This window comes from Nanorana parkeri, unplaced genomic scaffold, assembly GCF_000935625.1.
Source record: "Nanorana parkeri isolate BGI_ZX_2015 unplaced genomic scaffold, ASM93562v1 scaffold295, whole genome shotgun sequence".
NCBI lineage: Eukaryota > Metazoa > Chordata > Amphibia > Anura > Dicroglossidae > Nanorana > Nanorana parkeri.
Genome location: NW_017306563.1, coordinates 2,716 through 21,985, shown reverse-complemented (window position 1 = coordinate 21,985; position 19,270 = coordinate 2,716). Strand labels below are relative to the sequence as shown.

The 19,270-nt window shown below is 44.6% G+C and overlaps 1 protein-coding gene across 3 annotated transcripts; it reads left to right on the top strand.

Annotated features, from left to right (window-relative positions):
- The first annotated feature begins 460 nt into the window (after positions 1 to 460).
- Positions 461 to 17,980, top strand: SRSF6 (serine and arginine rich splicing factor 6). Of its 3 annotated transcripts, XM_018557682.1 has the most exons (6): positions 461 to 650; positions 3,587 to 3,738; positions 5,989 to 6,101; positions 7,461 to 7,663; positions 15,753 to 16,124; positions 16,892 to 17,980. In XM_018557682.1, the coding sequence occupies exons 1-6, from the start codon at positions 544 to 546 to the stop codon at positions 17,541 to 17,543; spliced, it is 1,599 nt and encodes a 532-aa protein (XP_018413184.1). In that variant the 5' UTR covers positions 461 to 543; the 3' UTR covers positions 17,544 to 17,980. The 3 variants fall into 3 exon arrangements, with proteins under 3 accessions (XP_018413184.1, XP_018413186.1, XP_018413185.1); XM_018557684.1 differs by lacking the exons at positions 461 to 650; positions 3,587 to 3,738; positions 5,989 to 6,101; positions 7,461 to 7,663 and adding exons at positions 8,124 to 8,215; positions 9,885 to 10,578; positions 11,938 to 12,140; XM_018557683.1 differs by lacking the exons at positions 461 to 650; positions 3,587 to 3,738; positions 5,989 to 6,101; positions 7,461 to 7,663 and adding exons at positions 9,735 to 10,578; positions 11,938 to 12,140.
- Positions 17,981 to 19,270: the final 1,290 nt, after the last annotated feature.

Here is a 19,270-nt window from a genome sequence, read left to right as displayed (position 1 = left end):
TGATCACCATATTGTTGTACATGAATACATGTAGACTTTTCTACATGAATAAGTGTGGATTGTTGTACATAAAAATAAATTTAAAAAAATAAGACCTACCCCGAAAATAAGACCTAATGTGTTTTTTGAGCCAAGAAAATATAAGACAATGTCTTATTTTCGGGTAAACACGGTATAACTGCTACATAAATGATTACAAATGATGCATCGAAGGGAAATGTAACACACACTGCTAATGGTATCCGACGGAAGTCGATCTCTTTCCCATGTAAACACCATGAACCTATATCCGTGCTTTCTATATCAGTGGGGGTCGTCCGGTGAACTCGGATAGACCCCCAATACACAGCCCGGTACCATCCACGTGTCCGCTCAAACACATCGGGTGGGCGTGGACGGCGGAACTCGCTCTCATTCTCTCTACAGGACATTCTCCGCCCCTTCCCGGGACACGCCCCCCATAGTTTATAAAGCCTCCCTCCCGCCTTTGTCGCGTCACTCTGCTGTGGAGCTGAGGCCGCCATCTTTTACTGTGGTGCCGCCATGCCGCGTGTGTACATCGGGAGACTCAGCTACCATGTCCGGGAGAAAGACATCCAGAGGTTCTTCGGCGGGTACGGGAAGCTGCTGGAGGTGGATTTGAAGAACGGGTAAGAAGGCGGTGACCGTGCTGTGCGCTCTGCGGCCTTGGGACCGTTGGTGGGTAGGCGGGTGCTTTGCGATTGCGTAGGCCCGGTGCGGACGCGGGGAGAGGGACAGGTTCGCACCCGGCGAATTTGTGTGTGTTTTTTACAGGCTGAGGGGAGCCATGATATGTGGTAGTAGTGGGCTGCTGCTGCCTCAAAATGGAGGCCATTGTATTGGCCCGTGACGTCATCGTTCGCTGAGTGCGAGCACGTGCGGCTCCCGCTATGACTGCTGGGCAACCCCCGTGCTCCCAGAGTGCACCGCGCCGAGTCTTGCTGCATGCCAATGGTCGTTACAGAGTCCATTTTTATGTTTGAATACATGGCTCGCTCACATTGTCAATTGGGCTGCATCGATCAGCACAGGCCAGACCCAGTTCCTTTCATTATACACACCATGCATGAGTGTTGTGGAAATAAAGCATGCAAGCCTTTTTATGCAATGCAACTCCCTGATATGTAGGACGCTGCATCCTGCTGAATTGCATTAGGTTGCAAAAGGAATACAGCTTAATGCGCTGCGCTGCCCCGCACGGCCCCCTTGCGCTGCCCCGCACGGCCCCTTGCGCTGCCCCGCAGTCCATCAGAGGAGTGAGTTTGGAGCTGTGGCTACTTTAACACTCACAGTGACCACAGGGAACAAAAGTAGCCACCCTCCAGAAGGAAGTGTCAGCACCAATTCAGAGATTTGAGGATCTACAGCCGAGTTATACACAAATAAGATACATTTTTAATTAAGTTACTTGAATGTATTAAGATTTAACTCCTGAGTTTAGTGTCACTTTAAGGTCTTTGGCCCCCTTGACTGGTCAGGATGGCGTCACTCCCTCACATGTATATAGGAGTTGATTGATTCTGACATGTGCAGCTCAGTGTACATTCTAAAGAAGATTGCAGACACAGGTAAGAATGCTTTATTGCAGCAGAGACCTAGTCAATTCCTCCTGGGGAAGGTAGAGTAACCCATATCTTGCTGGGAAGATAATCCAGCCCAATGCTGCAACTTTTTCAAGTCTGAGCCCTCGCCATTTCATGGCATCTCGTTGGCAGGATGACACCCCTTGTACTCCTCTGGGAGCATGCATACTATAATGTGCATTACCATGATGTATAATATGAACTTGGCCTTAAAAGCAGGCTTTGACCTCAATTTTACTTTATCATAAGGTGAAAATAACTTCCACCCATCTTCTGGTCCCAGTGCTTTTCTGCTACCGGTATGTAGGGTGTTCTATATGCCACATATTGACTGCTTGGGCTAACACACTCCAGGCCCTACAGTACTTTTATATTCCTCAGGGGGCTTACAGTCGAAGGTCATGATCTCGCATGCATACTTTTGCGCATGCAGACAGATTAGGGCCAGTTTGGATAATAACCAGTAACCTAATAGCATGTCTTTGGAATTTTAGGCGAAAACCAGTGTACTTGAAGGAAGTCCATGCAGATCACATCCTTGACAGTATTCAAATGGAGGATCCCAGTGCTGACCACTATGCAAAACGACCATCTGTCTACAACTTGATCTGGGAGTGGGAAGGGCTTTCCCCATTGATGGTTGACATTCTCTTGTCATGGAGACTAGTTTATGGAACTTTTCTGATCAGGGAACGCATTGTTTTCATTTTTAGGCCCTGTTCACACCGAAAACGTGTGCGTTCCAGAACGGTAGAGCTGCTGGAACGGACCGCGATCGCTGAGAAACTTCCCCTTGTGGGAGGGAGCGTGGCGGTGCATTGTATTCAATGACACCGCTTCCGTGACCCCCCCACAGTGCGATAAGATGCGTGGCAAAAACTTAGCCTCCGTTCCTCTGCAAACGCAAAAAATAGGGGGCTTGCCCTATTTTTTTTCCATTGGAATGTTCAGTTCCAATGGAAACAAAAAAATTTCAGCGTCCAGCTGGCAAAGTTTTGTTGTCACGCGTTCAATCGCTCTGCCGGGGGGGGGGGTGAAAGCGGTGCCACTGAATTCTCCTAATGCAGTCTGTGAACACTGTATTGGCTGCAGAGGAACTTCCCCATGAGAAAGAAATGCTGTCATCCTGACACTTGATAGCAATGATGGGGCTTCTGCTTAGTTGCAGGATAGCCCATTTGGCATTTGTAACTGTACAGATATGGAATGCTGTAGGTGAGAAATGTGCCCCCTTCTCTACCCCCGCTGCCGACATCTCTGACACTTCGGGTACTCTGAAGTCCTCTCTGATGTAAAGTTCTCTGCACTCGGAAGATGCATCTTCCTATGCACCTGGCAGATTCACGGCACATTAGAGATGGGTGGAATCATTTATTTATTTTTTTGGCAGGAGAGACTTTCCAGTGGGTTCTTATTTCACCTGCTTGCTGATGGGACATTTTCCATGCTTTTAGAAGTACTGATTAGTGTGACTCCAGTAGAAGTGTACCTATAAGGTTTATTGCAGCCCATTGGTCCTATTTGAGAGACTTTACCTCAGTTCAGTCTCAGTGACAACACTGTGCTGCTTAACAGTCTTTCTGTTTGTCAGGTTTCTATTTACTTCCTGTCCTGGTGGCCTCCTAACTGAGACAGGAAGTCGGGGGAGATTTCTCCATTTGAAAGCGGCAGAACGCCTGCACACCGCATGTAATCGTATGTGATAAGACTACGTGCGGTAAGGAATTAATCACTATCCCTGGGCGCAATGATTGGGCATCCAGGGATAGTGATTGATTCCTAACCATGTAATATCGCATATGTGGTGACAGAGTGAGGGGTTGAAAACTGGTACAGCCCATTCTGAACCCTACTAAGGTGACAATACCACTATCCAGACACGAAAAACAAATGAGGAAGTCTGACTATAGAAAGTTTGCCATCAGAAGTGACTACGGGTTAGGTGAATGTGTTTAATTTCACTCGTATTGAACTTTTTTCAGGTATGGCTTTGTAGAGTTCGAAGACTCGCGTGATGCGGACGACGCTGTGTACGAGTTAAATGGGAAAGACCTGTGTGGAGAGCGTGTGATTGTGGAGCATGCCAGAGGACCTCGACGTGACAGGGAAGGATACAGTAGCTTTGGAAATCGCAGTAAGCATTACCTATCTTGGCAGCAGCTTTTGGGGGGTATGAAGAACTATTGGATCATGAGCAGGTGTTAAAACCTTTGCTTTGCCAGAAATCCAATCTAGAAAGTCAGATCCTTAAGTAGAAGGGGACCTTTAGCTTCACATAGTAATTCAAGTAATCATCTGCTAATAACGTGTGATTTTTAAAAAAATTATTTTATTTCTGTAAGTAGATACTAGGTGACAGCACATTGGAAACTGATAAATGACAGGTTTTATATTTTTCTGTATTCAGAGGGCTACGTATAGCTTTATTTTGCATCTATAGTCAGACAGGCTGTTGTGCTGTTTACCTTTTGATATGGCATTGAATACTGTACTAAAGCCAAGCAGTTTTGTAGAATTTAGCAGCTCATATCCTAGATGAATTGTATATGAATGTAGTATGGATAGAAGTCAACATTGCTCTGCTTTTTCTAATGCTATGAAGAAAAAATGCAGTTTGCTCCACCTGACTGACTTGCACTGTTTTTGTCATTGTAGATTAATTGGATGGCGTGTACTTCCGTTTTGAGTGAACACTCATCCAGTAGTCTGCATTATTGCCTGTGGTTATTGTTGTATTTAAGATGCAGAATGTTACAGCACAGCTTCAGTGGTAGCTGATTAGACATGTTTCTGTCTAAATGTTCCCACTTGGATGTGCTGCTTTTTATTATGTACTCTTCAATGGTAAATATTAAAGTATCTCTAAAGCCAAAACATTTTTTTACATTTTCGATAGAGAATTTTTAAATACTTGTTCATCTTTGATGCCATCTGTCTCCCAATAGGGGAGATTTCCTTTCACTGTCTGTCCTGTAGACTCGCAGGAAGTGAAAGGAAATGTCTTCACCACCTGATCTCATGACAACTTCATATTGTGGATTTACCCTTCTCCTGGTGATGGCCTTACCCAAATTTCAGCTCAACAAAATCAACCTGTCAAAAGCCGGGTGCAAAATTGTCACTTGTACAGTGGCTTTAGCCAATCAGCAGTCACTGTTCAAGTATTCTAACAGGCATTCCTCCCACGTTCTTTAGCAAGTGATTTTCAGTGCGGCTGAATGATAAAAATCTGACGGTCTATGTCCGGTTTAAATATTCTTGAGGGGACAGACTGCAATAAAAACCTGCTTCTAAATCCTCACCGCTCTATCCAAAATGTAAAAAAAATGCTTTGGGTGTATTCTAGAGACAGTGCCACTTGCCAAATCAGGGCAAAAGAACAGTGTTTGCAGAGAGCACCCCCGGGCTCCCTTAGTACCTCCCCGCTGCAGGGTCCCCACTTGTCTAAACTGGTGTCCAGAACGCCGGTGGTGTGGGAGCATTCAAACTGCTGGGGTGGGGCTGGCAGCAGACACTGTCTGTCCATGCTTTGCAAAGTGAGTGTCTCTTCAAAAATGTGTGAAGTCATTAATCCTGTGGTGTCGGCGGTGTGTTTATGCCTTCGGCAGCACAGGTTTATATTGGTTTTAAAGAGGTGGGTGTGGGCTGGGCAGTAGTTATGATTTGGTTTTTATGCTGGAAGTAGAGTTGTATGCAAACAGCTTGTGTATTATGATTGTTATGTTTAACTTGTATTCTTAACCTTTTTGCATGTCGAATTCCAAAATCCTTTTTTAACCGTCCTTGATGTTTCAATTTGAAAGAGACCAGTGGGGGCTGAGACCATTGAGGCTTAAGATGACTGCCTTTCCTGGTTGGCCTTTCCAAACATTGTGTGACCCTTGCCCTATGACCCTTTGGCTGACCTTACCGGAAGCCATGACGACAGCAGCCTTTTGCCATTAGACGCAGGGTGATGGTGAGGATTAAAAGGGTTAGACCAAACGGCTTTAAACTGGATTAGGTGACTCCCTTGCGTGTGCTTCCAAGTGCCACTTTTTCTTGTACCTCCTGCCTTTAATGTAAATAATGTGACTGGCAACTCTTGTAAATGCTTTTGTAGAACATGCATGTAAATGATTTAAATTTTGTTATGTCATAAAGTTTTATGTCCTTGTTGATAAGGTTCGTTGAGAGCACCCCCTAAGCAGTCTCATAACACAGCAGAACAGAGTGAGTAAACGTCTCTTCTGCTTATTGGCCAAAGTCACGGCTTCAAAGGAGGTTTTTATGTAAAGAATCCTATTCTTTCTAGTTTTAATTAAAGCCCTCCCAAAAAAGATTTAGTTTGTTGTACTGTACATATTCAATGGAGACCTGACTTTGCTTTCCATGTGCAATAAAGGTGGTTACAGGAGCCAGAGATCCGGCAGAGATAAATATGGACCTCCCGTGCGCACGGAGTTTAGACTTATCGTGGAGAATCTCTCCAGCCGCTGCAGCTGGCAAGATCTTAAGGTTAGTATTGCGGTTATAGGAAGCAATAGAGATCCACTGCTAGCATAATCCATTTATAAATGAGCTTTGATGCTGCTATGGTTATATTGTTACATATTTTGGTTACATTCTCCATCGTGCCGTTGTTATAACGAGATGTCCAACTTGTCGATCTCCAACTCCCGTCAGTGCGCCTGCGCTGCCCCTTAAGAGCAGTATCACATTCTCATTTGCGTTAGTGTGCCTGCCTGGACATTTCGATGGCACAAGCAGTGATGCCAGTTGGAGAGCTCGATGAGGATTGAGAGGTCTCATAGGTGCACTTAGGGCAATTGGGCAAGTTGACGAGTCTTGGAAAAATGCCAAGGTTGGCGCACTAGTGCCAGCTCGTCAAAATCTCCCAAAGGATGTGAAGTTACGAGTTTGAGATCTCGACGAGTTGGCCATTTCGACAGAACGCCGTAACTATTGACCATTGATGTGTTGCAGGATAATTTTGAGTAAGCTAAAGGAACTGCACCATCTTATACGTAGGTGAAAAGCAAAGGATCTATTCTGTCAGCCTGGAAAGTGAACACAGGTAGAGAAGGAAGTTAAATATTGTCAGCAACCTGTGTTAGTGGTTAGTAGGGCACTCTTTATTTCTTACCATCTGAGCAGCAGATGTAGATTGTGGTTGTGAAAAGCAGCTCTTGTGTATAAGAGTCCTTGATTGGATGAGAACTTGGCTTTTTTTGAGTAATGAGCCATTGAAAAGTATCACTTTGATACGTTTGCCTTCTCTACCTGTATTACGATTGTTATGGCTTCTAAATGTGTAACTTGAGGTCATCTAGACAGTAAAGGAAAATCTCTAACACTTGCAATGAAAAACTGACAATGTTCTAACTCTACATAAAATTAAAGAACTCCGGGCAAACTTTTTATTAACCCTTGCAGTGGGGCTACCCCCACACCAAGGGTTAAATGCTCGGTTTGGTCTATAAAAAAAAAGGTTACTCACCCGTTCCTCCAAGGCGACCGTGGCAGCGCTCCCTCCGTGCAGTGATATGTACCTTGGTGTCCTCACATCTTATACACTGTAGAGAACATGCTGATTCAGGGACCACTGCAGTGGAGGTGGAGAGACACTGGAAGAAAGTCTTAAGATGTGGCTCTGAGGATCTGCTCAGTGTAACTTTATTTTCCTCCCTAGACCAAAATGAGCAGTTAACCCTTGCAGTGCATGGGGTAGCCCCACTGCAAGGGTTAATACACATTTTGCCCAGTGTTCTTTGATATAGTCTTGGGCTAAGATGCACTGTTAAAATGCCTGAATTTTTGGTTTGTCAGTATTTCTGCTTTTCATGCCGAAGCGTGACCTTGGCTCTTTCCTTTCAGGATTTCATGAGGCAAGCCGGTGAGGTTACATATGCTGATGCCCACAAGGAACGTACCAATGAGGGAGTGATAGAGTTCAGATCTCACTCTGACATGAAGAGAGCTTTGGATAAACTTGATGGCACTGAAATTAACGGCAGGAAAATTCGTCTAGTGGAAAGCAAAGCACGTCACAGAAGGTCTTACTCTGGCAGCAGGTCAAGGTGAGCTCCAGAACTAGATTTAATATAGATTGTATAGTGCACATGATGCTGTATTGTGTTTTCTGATGGCATACAAGGAGAACTGGGTTGTGTATTCTGATGGCATACAAGGAGAACTGGGTTGTGTATTCTGATGGCATACAAGGAGAACTGGGTTGTGTATGCATGTTTTAGTTACCTGTTGGGACGTTAACCACTTGCTGCCCGGAGCAAATTGCACACATGATAAAATCAGAATTTTTGGCAGGAAGACAGCTTCAGAACCCCAACAATGATCTATTTTCTGAAAGCAGAGGCCCTGTAGAATAAGATGCTAGTTGCAATTTTGTATGTCGCACAGTATTTGCACAAATGTTTATCAAACCAGTATTAAGATAAAATACACTAAAATGACATTTAGTGCACATAAACATTACCCAATTTTTTGGGTTAAATATAAGAGGCGGCGTGGTCACGTAAATGGGAAAGACCTGTGTGGAGAGCGTGTGATTGTGGAGCATGCCAGAGGACCTCGACGTGACAGGGAAGGATACAGTAGCTTTGGAAATCGCAGTAAGCATTACCTATCTTGGCAGCAGCTTTTGGGGGGTATGAAGAACTATTGGATCATGAGCAGGTGTTAAAACCTTTGCTTTGCCAGAAATCCAATCTAGAAAGTCAGATCCTTAAGTAGAAGGGGACCTTTAGCTTCACATAGTAATTCAAGTAATCATCTGCTAATAACGTGTGATTTTTAAAAAAATTATTTTATTTCTGTAAGTAGATACTAGGTGACAGCACATTGGAAACTGATAAATGACAGGTTTTATATTTTTCTGTATTCAGAGGGCTACGTATAGCTTTATTTTGCATCTATAGTCAGACAGGCTGTTGTGCTGTTTACCTTTTGATATGGCATTGAATACTGTACTAAAGCCAAGCAGTTTTGTAGAATTTAGCAGCTCATATCCTAGATGAATTGTATATGAATGTAGTATGGATAGAAGTCAACATTGCTCTGCTTTTTCTAATGCTATGAAGAAAAAATGCAGTTTGCTCCACCTGACTGACTTGCACTGTTTTTGTCATTGTAGATTAATTGGATGGCGTGTACTTCCGTTTTGAGTGAACACTCATCCAGTAGTCTGCATTATTGCCTGTGGTTATTGTTGTATTTAAGATGCAGAATGTTACAGCACAGCTTCAGTGGTAGCTGATTAGACATGTTTCTGTCTAAATGTTCCCACTTGGATGTGCTGCTTTTTATTATGTACTCTTCAATGGTAAATATTAAAGTATCTCTAAAGCCAAAACATTTTTTTACATTTTCGATAGAGAATTTTTAAATACTTGTTCATCTTTGATGCCATCTGTCTCCCAATAGGGGAGATTTCCTTTCACTGTCTGTCCTGTAGACTCGCAGGAAGTGAAAGGAAATGTCTTCACCACCTGATCTCATGACAACTTCATATTGTGGATTTACCCTTCTCCTGGTGATGGCCTTACCCAAATTTCAGCTCAACAAAATCAACCTGTCAAAAGCCGGGTGCAAAATTGTCACTTGTACAGTGGCTTTAGCCAATCAGCAGTCACTGTTCAAGTATTCTAACAGGCATTCCTCCCACGTTCTTTAGCAAGTGATTTTCAGTGCGGCTGAATGATAAAAATCTGACGGTCTATGTCCGGTTTAAATATTCTTGAGGGGACAGACTGCAATAAAAACCTGCTTCTAAATCCTCACCGCTCTATCCAAAATGTAAAAAAAATGCTTTGGGTGTATTCTAGAGACAGTGCCACTTGCCAAATCAGGGCAAAAGAACAGTGTTTGCAGAGAGCACCCCCGGGCTCCCTTAGTACCTCCCCGCTGCAGGGTCCCCACTTGTCTAAACTGGTGTCCAGAACGCCGGTGGTGTGGGAGCATTCAAACTGCTGGGGTGGGGCTGGCAGCAGACACTGTCTGTCCATGCTTTGCAAAGTGAGTGTCTCTTCAAAAATGTGTGAAGTCATTAATCCTGTGGTGTCGGCGGTGTGTTTATGCCTTCGGCAGCACAGGTTTATATTGGTTTTAAAGAGGTGGGTGTGGGCTGGGCAGTAGTTATGATTTGGTTTTTATGCTGGAAGTAGAGTTGTATGCAAACAGCTTGTGTATTATGATTGTTATGTTTAACTTGTATTCTTAACCTTTTTGCATGTCGAATTCCAAAATCCTTTTTTAACCGTCCTTGATGTTTCAATTTGAAAGAGACCAGTGGGGGCTGAGACCATTGAGGCTTAAGATGACTGCCTTTCCTGGTTGGCCTTTCCAAACATTGTGTGACCCTTGCCCTATGACCCTTTGGCTGACCTTACCGGAAGCCATGACGACAGCAGCCTTTTGCCATTAGACGCAGGGTGATGGTGAGGATTAAAAGGGTTAGACCAAACGGCTTTAAACTGGATTAGGTGACTCCCTTGCGTGTGCTTCCAAGTGCCACTTTTTCTTGTACCTCCTGCCTTTAATGTAAATAATGTGACTGGCAACTCTTGTAAATGCTTTTGTAGAACATGCATGTAAATGATTTAAATTTTGTTATGTCATAAAGTTTTATGTCCTTGTTGATAAGGTTCGTTGAGAGCACCCCCTAAGCAGTCTCATAACACAGCAGAACAGAGTGAGTAAACGTCTCTTCTGCTTATTGGCCAAAGTCACGGCTTCAAAGGAGGTTTTTATGTAAAGAATCCTATTCTTTCTAGTTTTAATTAAAGCCCTCCCAAAAAAGATTTAGTTTGTTGTACTGTACATATTCAATGGAGACCTGACTTTGCTTTCCATGTGCAATAAAGGTGGTTACAGGAGCCAGAGATCCGGCAGAGATAAATATGGACCTCCCGTGCGCACGGAGTTTAGACTTATCGTGGAGAATCTCTCCAGCCGCTGCAGCTGGCAAGATCTTAAGGTTAGTATTGCGGTTATAGGAAGCAATAGAGATCCACTGCTAGCATAATCCATTTATAAATGAGCTTTGATGCTGCTATGGTTATATTGTTACATATTTTGGTTACATTCTCCATCGTGCCGTTGTTATAACGAGATGTCCAACTTGTCGATCTCCAACTCCCGTCAGTGCGCCTGCGCTGCCCCTTAAGAGCAGTATCACATTCTCATTTGCGTTAGTGTGCCTGCCTGGACATTTCGATGGCACAAGCAGTGATGCCAGTTGGAGAGCTCGATGAGGATTGAGAGGTCTCATAGGTGCACTTAGGGCAATTGGGCAAGTTGACGAGTCTTGGAAAAATGCCAAGGTTGGCGCACTAGTGCCAGCTCGTCAAAATCTCCCAAAGGATGTGAAGTTACGAGTTTGAGATCTCGACGAGTTGGCCATTTCGACAGAACGCCGTAACTATTGACCATTGATGTGTTGCAGGATAATTTTGAGTAAGCTAAAGGAACTGCACCATCTTATACGTAGGTGAAAAGCAAAGGATCTATTCTGTCAGCCTGGAAAGTGAACACAGGTAGAGAAGGAAGTTAAATATTGTCAGCAACCTGTGTTAGTGGTTAGTAGGGCACTCTTTATTTCTTACCATCTGAGCAGCAGATGTAGATTGTGGTTGTGAAAAGCAGCTCTTGTGTATAAGAGTCCTTGATTGGATGAGAACTTGGCTTTTTTTGAGTAATGAGCCATTGAAAAGTATCACTTTGATACGTTTGCCTTCTCTACCTGTATTACGATTGTTATGGCTTCTAAATGTGTAACTTGAGGTCATCTAGACAGTAAAGGAAAATCTCTAACACTTGCAATGAAAAACTGACAATGTTCTAACTCTACATAAAATTAAAGAACTCCGGGCAAACTTTTTATTAACCCTTGCAGTGGGGCTACCCCCACACCAAGGGTTAAATGCTCGGTTTGGTCTATAAAAAAAAAGGTTACTCACCCGTTCCTCCAAGGCGACCGTGGCAGCGCTCCCTCCGTGCAGTGATATGTACCTTGGTGTCCTCACATCTTATACACTGTAGAGAACATGCTGATTCAGGGACCACTGCAGTGGAGGTGGAGAGACACTGGAAGAAAGTCTTAAGATGTGGCTCTGAGGATCTGCTCAGTGTAACTTTATTTTCCTCCCTAGACCAAAATGAGCAGTTAACCCTTGCAGTGCATGGGGTAGCCCCACTGCAAGGGTTAATACACATTTTGCCCAGTGTTCTTTGATATAGTCTTGGGCTAAGATGCACTGTTAAAATGCCTGAATTTTTGGTTTGTCAGTATTTCTGCTTTTCATGCCGAAGCGTGACCTTGGCTCTTTCCTTTCAGGATTTCATGAGGCAAGCCGGTGAGGTTACATATGCTGATGCCCACAAGGAACGTACCAATGAGGGAGTGATAGAGTTCAGATCTCACTCTGACATGAAGAGAGCTTTGGATAAACTTGATGGCACTGAAATTAACGGCAGGAAAATTCGTCTAGTGGAAAGCAAAGCACGTCACAGAAGGTCTTACTCTGGCAGCAGGTCAAGGTGAGCTCCAGAACTAGATTTAATATAGATTGTATAGTGCACATGATGCTGTATTGTGTTTTCTGATGGCATACAAGGAGAACTGGGTTGTGTATTCTGATGGCATACAAGGAGAACTGGGTTGTGTATTCTGATGGCATACAAGGAGAACTGGGTTGTGTATGCATGTTTTAGTTACCTGTTGGGACGTTAACCACTTGCTGCCCGGAGCAAATTGCACACATGATAAAATCAGAATTTTTGGCAGGAAGACAGCTTCAGAACCCCAACAATGATCTATTTTCTGAAAGCAGAGGCCCTGTAGAATAAGATGCTAGTTGCAATTTTGTATGTCGCACAGTATTTGCACAAATGTTTATCAAACCAGTATTAAGATAAAATACACTAAAATGACATTTAGTGCACATAAACATTACCCAATTTTTTGGGTTAAATATAAGAGGCGGCGTGGTCACGCCGTTTAAATAGATACCAAACATCTCAAGCCTTAGAATTGCGTGTGTCCGTGAAACCGCAAAAAACTACAATAACCAAAATTTCCCATAGGCGACACTTTAAACCCCCTTTCTGCTCATCAGTTTAGTGTTAAAAGTGATTAATGGGCCTAGAATTATTGCTCTCTGACGCTCACGACGATGTGTGGCGCAATTTTCGCTTTTGCACGTAGGCGCATCCGACGCGTGTTTGTGTTGTATGTGTGTGCACGTGGGGGGTGAGTGACTTAAAAGAAATTTGTTGCATTTTTAATTTTTTAGTTTTTTTTTTAACTACACACAACTTTATTACTATCACATAGGGGGATAACAAGCCCCCTAGGTAATGGCAAATATAATGTAACAGGTCCTCTTTATGGAGACATTGGAGGTCTTTCAGGCCCCTAATGTCACCTAGGGACCCCGGGGAAGCTGATAAAGCAAAGATCATCTTCACCAGCCTCTTCTGGCTCTAGGAGCCAGAGAATGTGTACAGGGACACCGGAAGGGATGTAATGCACATCTCTTCCGAGTCCATTGATCTGATAGTGGTACAAGTAATGGGGTAGTGGGGTCTGATAGTGTACAAGTAATCCGGTGCCTGCACAGACGCCGAATCGCTTGTATTTTAAACAGCAATCGCCGGCTTTTTAAATCGGTACTAAGAACATGGCTGCAGCAGCCATGATCTTGGTATAACCACTTCCAGTGGAGGACATTTATTTACGTGAACCCGCTGAAAGTGGTTAAATTATTAATTGTTTTTCAGATATCCTGTTGGTTTTAATAAGTGGTGCAGTTTTTTAGCATATTGTATATCCTGAAAGTTTTCGATTCATGAGTCTGACCTGACATTTCTTTCTACATTATCTTATAACTCCAGTCTTTGAGCAAAGCTAGCTCCTCTCTGCTAATAACCTTAGAGTCACCTGACTAACGCCTTGAAAATGTCTTTGCAAATAAAGATGGAAAACTTCATAGTTTGTGGCCAAGTGATATTTCAGTAGTGGCAGATCTGGGTTAGATTTGGGCCTGCATTGTGGACATTTTTCCTAAGAATATAAGGACTGGTCATCAGCATTGCCTGTAGATGCCCTGCAGCTCAACTTTCGGGATTACTCTTACCAGGCCCTCTTTCACACTGTAAAGTTTGCCAACTTGGTAGAGACAGGACTTTGCTTCCTCATGTCCCTGTTGCACCACATGACTGCAAACTGGCAGGGGAGTGTTTAAGTAGCAGCTGGAGATTCAGAAATGTGCCACAGAAACCAGATAAAGCAAATGTAGTGAGATCTTTGCACTGCAGGTCCTCAGGTACAGCTTCCTCTCCAAGACCACCAGTGAGCAGCACAGTAGTAATGTCACCAAATTGCACTGCAAATCTCGAGACTTTTAGTCCAAGGCAGCAGTGGCTTGTATGATCTCACTACAGATCAGGGGTGTGGACATTTTTGAAAAAACTACTTGTCCAAGGGCTAAAGCCGGGGCCAAATCTACTTGTCCTTCATAACAATCTACTTGTCCCAATACAAAAAAAATAGTTTGAATTAAAACTAGGGATGCACCAATACCGGTTTTTGGGTATAGAGTACCGATATTTTGCTTTCGGTACTCAGCGAGTATCGGTGCTTCCTTTTGCATGGAGCAGGCTTCCCGGGTAATCAGGGAGCCGGGCAGCGGGTAATGAGATGCTACCCAGCTTCCTGACTGCCAGTGAAGCCGACTCCCATGTTTGGCTGGCTTGATTGTGAATGGCTGAGAAGCCGGTTTCCCGGCCAATGAGCATCGAGCCAGCTTCCTGCCCAATCAGGAAACCGGGCGGCGAGCAATGACCTGTTGGCCAGGAAGCCGACTCGATGCTGATTGGCTGGGAAGCTGGCTTCCCAGCCAATCAGCAAGGAGCTGGCTTCCTGGCCAATCAGCAATTAGCTGGCTTCCTGGCCAATCAGGAAACTGGGAGGCGGGTTATTAGTCGATGCCCCGCTTCGTGATTGCATGGGAAGCTGGCTCCATGACCCCTACGGCACTGCCGGTCAGAGGAAACCTTCCTCTGACCAAAAGTTCTGGTATTGGAGAAGGTATTGAGCATTTGGGCGAGTACAAGTACTTGCCCAAATACTCTATCTGTGCATCTCTAATCAAAACTATTGGTCTGCGTGGTCACCAGACCACGCTGACCAATGAGTGCTTGCAATTTGCAAGCGAAATTCAAAATGCATAGGGCAGGACTGCGCTGGACAGTACGGGTTGAGGACAGTACACCTGTACCGGCAGAGGGTAAGGACTGTTTGCCGAAAGGTAAGTATAGCCGGGGGGTGGGGGGTTTTGGGAGAGATGGGGCCAGAAAGTGAACTTGCCCTTTAATGCACATTGTGCGTGTGGGAGTGTTCTGCTGCCTTGCTACCACAATATGGCACAGTGAAATGGCGGCAGCACTCAACACACACACACACACAATGTCCTATGCGTGCGTTTATTTGCATGCAGATGGCGGGGTTCGTTTTCTTTTTGTTTTATTTTTGTCGCTTTTAAAAAAAAATCTAATTTTTTTAGATGTTCTGTGTAGTTCCTGACAGCTGAGACAGGTGGCGCTGTGATCAGCCCACGGTCTCAGTGATGACACTGACGTTTTTCATCTGCTCTGCAGGCTCTATGGTGAGCTCAGGTTCCGGAGCGGGGGACCCCGAAAACCACGGGCAGGGGGGGACGGACAGAATCCGAGCATCTCGTTTCATACAAGTGATCAGATCACTTGAAAACGAACGGCGGCTTCACTATGTACACTTAGCCCCGCTCCGGACAAGCAGAGCTAAGTGTACAAAAAAACTACTCGCCCGGCGCCCGAAACTGCATGTCCCATGCGTCGGGCGATAGGAATTCCACACCCCTGCAGATGTACCGCTTTTAGGCTTCAGGTACAGGAGTACTTGGCCACAGGAAGTGCAATTCTTTTAGGAAGAATTTGTTTAGGCAACTTTGTAGACGTTCCCTGACATCCTGATGCATCAAGTCTTCACTTAGAGTTCAGGTCCACCTTAAGTTGTATGTGCATAAGCCCAGAATGTTTTTTGTGATATTGTATGGGGAATGTTTATTTGCATGAGGCAAATGATGATCTCTTAATACATTGCTCTCCTAGATCACGTTCCAGGAGCAGGCGAAGATCTCGTAGCCGGAGCAGACACAGTAGCCACAGTCAATCCAGAAGTCCTTCTCGGTCTCCTAGTAAAAAGACCCATTCGCGGTCACCTGGCAAGAGGAGCAGATCCCGGTCACCTGGCAAGGGGAGCAGGTCCCGGTCACCTGGCAAGAGGAGCAGGTCCCGGTCACCTGGCAAGGGGAGCAGGTCCCGGTCACCTGGCAAGAGGAGCAGGTCCCGGTCGCCAGCAAAGAGAAGCAGGACCCTTTCACCAGCCAAAAAGAGCCGCTCCCGATCTCCCGCTAAGAAAAGTAGTTCTCGTTCTCCAGCAAAACGCAGCCGTTCCCACACACCAGCTAAGAGTCAGTCCAGGTAAGGTTCTGTTCACATCTATAGTGTTTTTTATATTACAGACGAAAATTCCTAGCACAAGCTACACCTGTGTTTTGGGAACTATGTTGGCTTTCATTGCTGTTCTCACTGTTTTAAAAGTCTAAGCCTGCCTATCTGACTGAAGCTTTGACTTCAATGGGGTTTTTTTGCGCTCACTGGCATGGAGTAGGTATAGTCCTAATTCTCATTTTATGCCCTGCTTGTTCCTAATAGCCAGGCAACTAGCATTTTCAGGAGGCAATCAATGGCAGCCCCCATGCTTCTATTGCAAGTGTACTTTAAAACTGCTTTTAAAATTATTTAAGCATTGGTCTTGCCCTGAAGTAAAGGATGTATTTGAGCTATGGATGCATCAATATATGGACAGATACGGATTACGCGCAGGCGTTTAACTCGGGCAATAGAAGGACTTAACTTTTACAAGGGATTTGTAGCCCTTTCATGGCTGCAAATAATTCTCAGCAGCACATACTCCTTTTTATGGGTGCTGTAACTGCAGCAAATACAACGAACCTGTGGTGGTTGGTCCCGGTGCTGTCACATGAGAGCAGAATATATTCAGCCCTATGTATGTGCTAAAACTATTGACCCCGAGCTTACTCTGGATTCCCCCCCCCCCTATCTGAAAAGTGTCAGTAGAGGGAAAGAAGGAAAGCTGCTTGGTAGGGAGACATTAAAGGAAACCTATTAAGTTTCTTCTGCTGTGATTTCTTTTATGTAATACTATGATCTGCATGTTCTTATAGGTCCAGGTCCAGGAGCAAAGAAAACTCAAGATCACCATCAATGCAGCGAAAGTCTCGTTCGGAGAGTAAACCTAAGTCAGAGCAAGGTTCTCGGTCCCGAAGCAGGTCCAAAGGAAAGCGTAAGAGGTCCCGAAGCAGGTCTAAAGGGAAACGTGACCGATCCAGCAGCCGACCCAAAACAAAACGAGATCGGTCTAGGAGCCGCTCTAAAGGAAGGCATGATAGGTCCAAGAGCAAGCGTTCTCGCAGCCGCTCTAAAGGAAGGAGAGAGCAGTCTAAGGGGAAGAGAGATGTGTCTCGAGAGAGGTCACGTGACGGATCACTTAGTCCTAAGGGGAAAAAATCCACAGAGAGATCCCGCAGTCTATCAAAGGGGGACAGGGAGGGATCTAGAGAGAGATCCAGAGGTCGGTCCAAAGGGGAACATGATCGTTCCCGGAGTCGCTCCCAAGGTCGCTCAAACACCAATCGGGAAAGGTCTTCCCACAGTCGCTCCAGATCCCCATCCCCGCAAGAAAATGGCAAGGTGGATGCCAGATCCAGGTCCCAATCCCCAATGGCAGCCTGTGCTAGCAGAGGGGGTTCAGCTTCTCCTCCTCCACGCCCAGCCTCTGCTGCCAGTTCCAGGTCTCGCTCCAGCTCCCCAGAGTAGCCCGCAGTGTGAAGGAGGTTGATATACTTCGTATTAGGACTCAGCCCTGAGAAGTCTATAACCATAGGCAAGCCCCTTGTGTGATCATTTGCAGGAGTTTCTTCTTGCTCTTCTGTACCAATTAGTTTGGTAGGGAAGAGTATAAGCTATGTAAATACACGAAGTATATCATTTTTTTTTTTTCTGCATGTTTCTTCAAGCATCAAATTCTCTGGTGCTAGAAGATGCTTCTCCATCAGCTGTTTCTTATTACAGTGGTTTAATATGTTGAATTCTTGTATTATCTGAATTTGCTTTTGTTCAAAATGTTAAACCATACAGTACTTACTAGACATCAGATTTCAGTCTCAAGCCTTCCACATTGTAAATAATGATTTGTATTGTCTTGGGGCAGTTTTTAAGTTTTTAGTATGTTCTATATGTGCATATTTTTGGCAGCAGAAATAAAGCATTTTTTTTTTTTGGCTGTGCTCCATTGGTCTCCAGTGTTGGGACTGACCACACTATGGTGTCCTAGAATATAACCATGTAGTGTCGTCGTGGTTGACTTTCAAGGTAAAAAAATAAAACTTTGCAACCCATTTTGCAATTGTAATGTTATCTGCATTGATTTTATACAATAAATGATAAGATATAATTTGTTTCTGGTTCAGTAAGCTCCTGTATATTCTGCATCACTAAGTGTCCATTGGGGAATAGTTAATTCATGTTCAGTGTCTTATTACAATAAATTAGATACAGTGGGTAGATTTATCAGTCATGTCCTAAGAAAGGGGTCTCCTTGAAACGTCACGACGGTTCATTGCTTTTTGATGTAAAGGGTTTATCACGGGTAAGCGTTGGCCATTCCTTGTACTGATGTATGAATTCAGTTACATAGCAAGGCAATACTAAACAGGAGCTCAGGCTGTTCAGCACAGTTGTGTTCCGTTCACCTTCCCATTATGAGTTTTTTTTGCTGCTGTGCATGTGTATCGCTTCCTGGTCCATCCCCAGTGACATCACCCCTCCAGATAAATCTTCCCTGTAAGATCCCTCCACAAACACAAGCGTATGCACATTCTTTTCCCTCTTGTTAGTCTTATCCACACCACACAAATTGCATATTAAACACTGTCCTCCCCATAGATGTTGCACACTGAGCGCAGACAGTCTAGAGCAGGGGTCCCAAACCTCCGGCCCTCCAGCTGTGGTGAAACTACAAATCCCATGATGTGACTCCGGGAGTCGTGGCTGTGAGAATCTTGCAATGCCTCATGGGATTTGTAGTTCCACCACAGCTCGAGGGCCGGAGGTTTGAGACCCCTGGTCTAGAGGTTCAGCACAGAAGGAAGCTCAGTTCAGCAGCAGTCTCTGCCCCGCCACACTCTACATTTACTAAGCAGCAGTGAGAAATTTACTTTAGAGCTCTCTATCTAGATGTACACTAGCAGAGCATGCGCATTAACACATTGGTGACCTGCCTGCAGTGAGCATTAACCCATCTATGACCAGTCATTGTTAACCTTTCAGTGATCAGCTGCCACTGGATAACCATTAATCCCTCAGTGAACTGTGTGCAGTGTATGTGATCTGCTTCAAAAGCATCAACCTCGTACTTAATATTCAGTATGTTCATTAGCCCCTCAGTATCCTGTACGCAGCATGTAAACCCAATCCCCAGCTAAGGGCTTGTTCACACCGAAAGTGTGTGCGTTGCAGAGCGGTAGCTATTGGAACACGCCGCG

Excerpts from the sequence above, each read along its gene's own strand:
- SRSF6 (XM_018557682.1), top strand. The coding sequence starts at position 544 with ATGCCGCGTGTGTACATCGGGAGACTCAGCTACCATGTCCGGGAGAAA. Across the intron at positions 6,102-7,460 it reads GCAGCTGGCAAGATCTTAAG|GATTTCATGAGGCAAGCCGG; the intron begins GTTAGTATTGCG and ends CTTTCCTTTCAG. Across the intron at positions 7,664-15,752 it reads TACTCTGGCAGCAGGTCAAG|ATCACGTTCCAGGAGCAGGC; the intron begins GTGAGCTCCAGA and ends TTGCTCTCCTAG.